The sequence below is a fragment of the Rosa rugosa genome, chromosome 1 (genome assembly GCF_958449725.1).
Source record: "Rosa rugosa chromosome 1, drRosRugo1.1, whole genome shotgun sequence".
Classification (NCBI taxonomy): domain Eukaryota; kingdom Viridiplantae; phylum Streptophyta; class Magnoliopsida; order Rosales; family Rosaceae; genus Rosa; species Rosa rugosa.
Genome location: NC_084820.1, coordinates 13011876 through 13018996, shown reverse-complemented (window position 1 = coordinate 13018996; position 7121 = coordinate 13011876). Strand labels below are relative to the sequence as shown.

The window sequence follows — 7121 nt, the reverse complement described above, 5'->3', positions numbered from 1 at the left end:
TTTCCATCTACCCATTCCATTTCATAGACAAAAAGCTTCACTACTCCACCATTTCACCACTTGATCATCTCTACATCTCATATTCCATCATCAACCTTTGAAGAAGAAGGAGAGGAGTCTAGCATCACTTGAGGAATCATCATCACCATCACCATTTTCACCATGTCAATGCCTTCATGAGTTCATCTACACCATCCTCAACTTGATTATCACTAGTCCCTTCTCTATCCCTACTTTTTTAGTTTGACGTTCATAAACATGTTGAAGCTTATGTATTTGATTATGAGTGAGTAGTTAGTTTGTTAGGGCTAGGGTTGAAAGCCCTAGCCAAACTTGTAATGAATTGATGTTTAAGTCTTATTTGATGCATTTTCCATAATCATCTTCACATGCTAATTCAAGAAGTGACACTATGCCAAAAAACTTATCAGACGACAGACAAAAACTGTTGTGTGATTTGGAGTGCCACCGTTGTAGAGCGAGCCGTTGTCTGTTGAAAATTCAGACAACGGTGGAACACAGTTGTCTAAGAAACACACAGGCAACGGGTATGTCTTATAACTGTTGTGTGATGGCTCGGCAGATGGCTCGGCAGATGCCAGGCACAGCTGCCCATCAATTGAGGCGCTGCTTTCAGACAACAGAACTTGTTTAAATCCGTTGTTTGTTAAGCATTGTCAGACAACAGAGTTCTAGTGTTTTCTGTTGTATGAGAGTAAATTAGAAGACTTATTTTTTGAAAAAACCATTGTCTGATAAATGAGAAATCTGTTGTATGATCATTTAAAGTTTTAAACATCCATTTTACCTAATGAACAGTAGTGATCAAATGGAAATAAAATTTGATGCAAACAATCAAATGAACTAATAGTACTCCAACCCATATTTTAAACTTCAAAATACATTGGATCCACCAAGATACAATTCGTATTTGTCATTGTTCCACAAAATCATGAATATGTGACAATTTATTGTTTAACATTGCATCAAGGGCAAATACATTAGTTGCTAGAAATGGATCAGTGTTTATTGGACTATTTATGATTGCTTGCCCACTTCGGCCATGACTAATGCTTGCTCCTGCTGCTCCTCTTTTTTTCTTCTGCTTCTACCACCACATCAACTTGTTTCAAGAAGATGCATGCAATACTCCCACATCAAAAGCCACACTATCCATGAGCAACATGACAAAATGACACAAGCAAGAAGCTTACATTTACATCTGGTAATGCAAACCCAAGTTTGGAAGACAGGTGATCTTTCAAAACATAATAATATAGTCACGCCTTCACAGCATACCTTAATTAATAAGTCAAAGTATCCTAGGAGATGTGAAACAGGATTCTGCTTTCCTTTTATACACAAATATATACTAGAAAAATGTTGCTCTTATGAAAGTTTTTGAAAATGCAGTTAGTAGTTTGTTACATTGCAAGTACTTAGGCATTGCTATTTAGATTTGGCTTGGAATATAATCTAGTCTATTGAATAATAGAAACCTTCCAATCTCATACAAAAAAACTATTACAACAATATCATTTTTGCAGCATCAGACATCCTAAACTCATGTGTAGCAACAAAACTTGAGGTTGTAACAATGGAAAAAGAAACAATAGAAGTATAGCACAATACAACAAGCAATAACGACAACATCAGGCATCCTAAACTCAATGTATCATTTTAATAATGACTTAGTTCTTGCAAGTTCACTCAGTCAAAACCATAAGTCATAACAGCAAATTGAGACCTAAGAAGTAGGGATTGAATTAGATCGAGGAACCTGATAAATGGTCTATATATCAGCACATGCATTCCCAAATCTGTCAGCCAGTGTGTGTTCAGCTGGTTGCTCCATATATTGGAGGCATGTCCCTGCAAATCCAGTGCTCCACTGCCAATAAGCTTTTGCTCTTCCACTTCTCTAGCCCATCTCTATGAAAAATAAAATACAAGTGGCCACTGAGTAATCAGTAGACATCCAACAGAACATGTTCAAGCAAAGTTACGAAACACTGCACTTAGTATCTAAGTGAAATGAGAATGAAACTCTGGGAGGAGAAAGAAAACAAAGGTATGTAAAAAGTAATCCTGTTTTGAGAACTAGACTTGTTAGCAAGTGATCTATACCTTGTTTCATCATTAGCTTGTTCTATTTGATCTAGTTTTCAATTGGACTGTCACCTATGCAAAAAATCACATGCTTGGAAAAGAAAAATCTGATCTATAATTCATAATCTTGCACTATAATCTGAAACTTGAAAAAGATAGAGAGATAAAGTTTAAGATATGCATGAGGCATGTTTATAGGTTTATCAGCATGTACACAGAAAAATAAAAGATAGAAGGATAAAATTATAGTAAGAATTGCATAAATGGGTTCTGAAATTAGGCCCACATCATTATCAAAAATAACTTTCAGAAGACTATAGACCACAAACTTCTTGCTGATTCATCAACGAAGTGCACAAACAGCATGATTTGTGCCAATAATGGAATTAAAAGTAAAAGCTGTAAAGTGGAAAGAGCGTAAGAATAGCTGAGATTAACCAACTGTAAACAGTAAAACAGAGGTTGAACTTCTTGACAAAAGTTAGCATAGTGTAGAGGAATTTTACCTGACTTGTATCAGGACGAACACTCCCTGGATCAAAGTTAAAAGAAAAAGAACAAAATAAATCAGTTTTCCCTCGTCCATTAAGTAACCCCAAGCTAAATAAAGCAGATTTCCAAAACTAACCAGATGGTTACCCTCTAGTATATTTTCTAATCAAACCGACAATTCAGATATCAGTACCACCTCTTATTCATTCAATTCTTTTGAAACCCGAAATCCCAAGCTACAGGATAAGAAGAACTACACATAATCTAACAATAGGAATATGTGAAATAGGGATAGTCTGTATAATTGAGGGAATGGGCACATGCTTAATTCAGTAGCAAGATCACTTTGGTTGCTGAGTCACAAGACTTCCTTGAAAAGTAACCGTAAATATGTAGTATTAGAACATGTGTTGGATGAATGACTCAGTTTATGTCAGTTCAAAAACAAAATGTAACGCTAGAAGTTAAGCTAAAGAACAGTAAGAAGACAAAACATGCACCATAAAGATAAGAAATAATACATGGAGAATCAAAACAGATAGAAATAGAAAAAAGAAGTCTGATGCATAGTTCATGAATGGCATTCACCTTTACTGTATACTCAGGATATTCACCAAGAGCCTTAAGCAAGCAAGGAGTACTGAGCTGAGCAATCCAACGGGCTGCAGCAACCATCCCACAGTGAGCATATCCTAGGACTAAGTTGCTTATTCCACCATCATCCAAAACCGAATGGTGGAAAGGGGCCACTGCACCAGTTGTGGCAGTTAGTGTATCTTTGATACTATGTGTACCACGTATCAACATAAGAAAGCATTTTGAATCTTTATCACATAGAATGGTGAACGCAGGCTTCAGAAGCTGCAACATTATGTTATTAATTAATAACACAATTAACAATCACTCACTAGTACAAAAGTAAATAAAAAACGGAAGTGCTTTATCACAAGGATCATAGAATTATTAGGAAGTTTATATGCAACTTTGTGCGTCTGCACCATACTTTTATTCTTTCCCAGTGATCCCCTTGACTCAATTCATTTTCGTCTGGCATGACTGATGTTACAGAATATGGACTAACATTTTCTGCTATCAGTTTTTCCTTGTTATGAATACTACTTTCTGCTGCTATGGATTAATTCTCAAGAAAGACGCAGGTTTGATACCTCATTCTAAAGGATATTGAAAGAAACTTCACACCAATCTAAAATGTTATCCAGATAAGAAGCTATTTGGTCAAAAACTAGGTTCTGTAAGTGTTTCGTTGTTATGTACTTTTATTTACCTCAACTAGAAAGACGTGTACTCAGAGAGTTTTTTCACATTACTTAAAAAAGTTCAAGATGAACTTCAAATGTATATACGTGCAATAAACAATCATATCCATGCACATCATTTCAATTACTCATAAGGACAATGTAAGCACATAACCAAATGTAGGTACATAGAACTAAGTTAAGAGCTTACGAACCGCAGCCTTGGGCTTCTGAAAAAGGACATCTTCCATAGAGAAACCGCCGGACTCTAAAAACACCGAAAACGGTTTCTTGGAAAACAGATAACAAAGCGTCAACAGCTTCAAGTAATAGTTTAGTTCCTCAACAATCTTAGCGCCTTTGAGCTACACACTATCACTACCAGCATACACACTCGCCACTTGTAAATTCCCCTGCACAGGTGAAGCAGTAAATTCCCCTGCACAGGTGAAGCAGTAAATTCATAAACCATTACACAAATTCCGAACCTTATAGCATCAAAAATGTCAAATTTACAGCAAAAACTCCAAAATTTGAGGCCAATTGCTTTACCTGCCTATGCATGAGGTAGTTAATGCCAAAGGCCAAGTCACCGATCGGCCATTTCCCTAGAGTCTCAGAGTAAGTGAAACACAGCGTATCAGACAAGGTGGACATTGACTCGATCCACGTGGCCGGCGCCTGAGCCGGTCGCCGAGAAAGCCTCCTCCTCGCCGATCTTGACTTGGAGAAATCTCCGCTTCGACGACGCTCTCCGGCCAAACATATAGTACAGAATCACAGGCCGCCGCCGCCATCAGATCGAAGCTTCGAGATTCAGAGCTCAGAAAAACACAACATACACTTCACAAAAATCAAACCCTAACGAATTGAGATCTGAAATTGAAATCCTTGCTGTAATTTAAACAGAGTAAAATTGAATCAGGGCTGTGAAGAATCGGAGAAAGAAGGATTTGGGGAAGTGGTTTCTGAGGAAGCAAGGTACAGTGTGTAAGAGAGAATGTGCGCCAATAAAGAAAGGAACGGTGGGAAATGACAGGAAGGTTCTTCAGGGGGTGTAGTTGACTTTACGTTTTTGAACGTAGTGGTGTGGGGAATATGTGAATTTGAGGGAGAGCAGTTTCGTCACGCTGGGTGTTTTGTTTCGAAACTGAAGGAAACTGGGATTCAGAGAAATTAGGGTTTGGAGATGGGAATGGAGGTAATCTTTGATTGGATTTATGTGAATTGAAACAAAAAGGAAACTGAGCAAAAAGGGAAGACGAAGACGTCTGGATTTTTGGTAATCGAAGGAAGATTTCAAATTGATACAATTGGGGAAAGGCTGTTTGAGGAGATGGGTCTGAGCCTTTGATGAGATGGCTCGAAGACAAGAGCTAAAAACTCTATTTCAGATTTTCAGTATTTTGTCCAAGTGCTGAAAATGACCCAATATTTCGTCTAAGATAGATTGAGATAGCTCTTTTTTCTTTTGTATTTATGAAGCAGACAACAGAAACACAAGTTATGTTGTCTGATTAGGTAAAAATTAAATTTAAATTGAGCCTTCAAAGAGGGAAAGTTCCCGCTATATGCTTTGATTGCATGTAGTGTGGTGCTAGGTTTAGTTATTACTCATTCACACAACACAAAAAAGTAATTTGGTTGTGGGAGCATGCAATCACTAGATACATCTGAATCAAAATCTGTAGGTTTTAAGGGGGAATAAGTGCCATTTTGGGGCAAATCTACACACATCCAAACCTTCCCAATATATCGCCGTTTATCACACAACAGAAAGGAAAAAAACAGTTGTATGATATTTTGCAAGCTACACTCATACAACAGATATAGCTATTCTGTTGTACAATGTAGTATAAATTTGAAGCCAAATTTGAGCAAGCTAGGAGGGAAATCTGCCGCACATTTTTTTTTTCATTCACACAACAGACCATTCTTGTAAGTGTTGTGCAATGACCTTCTAGCTAAAAACTTCTGAATTTCAACAGCCTTATACGACGTAAGTTCTTTAAACGTGTTGTCTGAAGCCATTTTCATCAACACACAACGGAATTTTTTTTTTCGTTGTGTGAAAAGCGTAGTCTGATAAGGATTTTCCCATAGTGTGAATGCTTGTATTTGAATCTAGCTAATTTGAATACTTTGCATTTGTCATTACATGAACAATGTTTAGAGAATAGCTAGCTTTAGACATTGAAAGCATGATAGCACACTAGGTGTGTATGTGAGGGTAGTGAGTTAAAATCACCTAGATCTAGGATTGGTTTGCTTGCTTGAGTATCTAAACTCAAATCTTTATGCATCTAGGAGCAAGGAATTGATACTTATCCGGTAATATAACTTGTTCTTGGGTAGTTAGTTTCGCACTTATCCGGTGGAAATTGATAAAATAAAAGGAGTTTAGGCCTTAGTAGTCTTATCCGGATGCTAAGAGGGTAATTGGATATTTGGGATTGCATTACTTATAGTTTGAACATCAATGCATGCAAGGGAGGCTATGGTGAACAACCTAAAGCTCTAACTTCCATCCATTTTATCACATCTAATTTAACATAGCCTAGTTTACATTTCAAGTTTCATTTTGTGTTAATTTGATTCGAAACCATTTTCAAAGCCAAAAAAAAAAATCAAACCACTACACCATCTTGCATTTATTCACCATGAACTTTGGTTCACTTGTGAGCTCTTGTTTATGACTTGTACATTTGCATATTCATCTAGCATCCTCTAGGTTTTCCTTAGCTAGAGTGGATTTTCCAATCCCTTGGGTACGATATCCCCTACTCATAATCCCTACACTATAACTTGGCTCTTATACTTGAGGGTGGCTATTTGGCTAACAGGGTCTCAACTAACTTGGCTTGGCTTTACTTTGAAGAAGTACCTTCAATTTCACATCTCGATCACTTTGTTTCTATAGCAGCTGAGTTGTTCATTGAATGACCATGACACACTTCTTTTGGTTTTCTTTTATAGGAGCATCAATAATTGAAAACTGGAAAACAAAGCTTCATTCCCGGCGGTAAATTCCAGCAGCTCAGCCCCCAGGTAAGAATGTATAGTGCAGATGCTAACTTTCTTTAGTTCGTATTAGTCCCTCCAAAAGAAGCTTGCTTGCTTTGTCATTATCAAGTCATTTGAATTGGCATGAGTATGATATGCTTGTTTGCTTAGAGAATTTGAGAATCTTCAGCCTTAGATATGTGATTTGGTAATGACGGCTCTTTCAAACATTCTTAAGCATGACTACTGATTTAAATGGAA

General features: G+C 37.1%; 1 protein-coding gene across 4 annotated transcripts; it reads right to left on the bottom strand.

The window, feature by feature from the left end:
• Positions 1-860: 860 nt before the first annotated feature.
• On the bottom strand, positions 861-5287 carry LOC133718608 (uncharacterized). Of its 4 annotated transcripts, none has more exons than XR_009850416.1 (6): positions 4410-5285; positions 4073-4270; positions 3190-3462; positions 2616-2641; positions 1781-1932; positions 861-1209 (listed from the first exon to the last, which is right to left on the bottom strand). XR_009850416.1 is itself a non-coding variant. In XM_062145483.1 (5 exons), the coding sequence occupies exons 2-5, from the start codon at positions 4106-4108 to the stop codon at positions 1839-1841; spliced, it is 321 nt and encodes a 106-aa protein (XP_062001467.1). In that variant the 5' UTR covers positions 4109-4270; positions 4410-5287; the 3' UTR covers positions 861-1838. The 4 variants fall into 4 exon arrangements, 2 of the variants coding, with proteins under 2 accessions (XP_062001467.1, XP_062001461.1); XR_009850406.1 differs by having other exon boundaries at positions 861-1169; positions 4410-5284; XM_062145483.1 differs by having other exon boundaries at positions 861-1932; positions 3190-3350; positions 4069-4270; positions 4410-5287.
• Positions 5288-7121: the final 1834 nt, after the last annotated feature.

Bases quoted from the DNA above. Each gene is read 5' to 3' on its own strand.
- LOC133718608 (XM_062145477.1), bottom strand. From the start codon at position 4,108: ATGGAAGATGTCCTTTTTCAGAAGCCCAAGGCTGCG. The intron at 3,463-4,072 runs GTTCGTAAGCTC...ATAATGTTGCAG, and splicing joins TTCAGAAGCCCAAGGCTGCG to CTTCTGAAGCCTGCGTTCAC. The intron at 2,642-3,189 runs GTGAATGCCATT...ACTTTGATCCAG, and splicing joins ATCCTGAGTATACAGTAAAG to GGAGTGTTCGTCCTGATACA.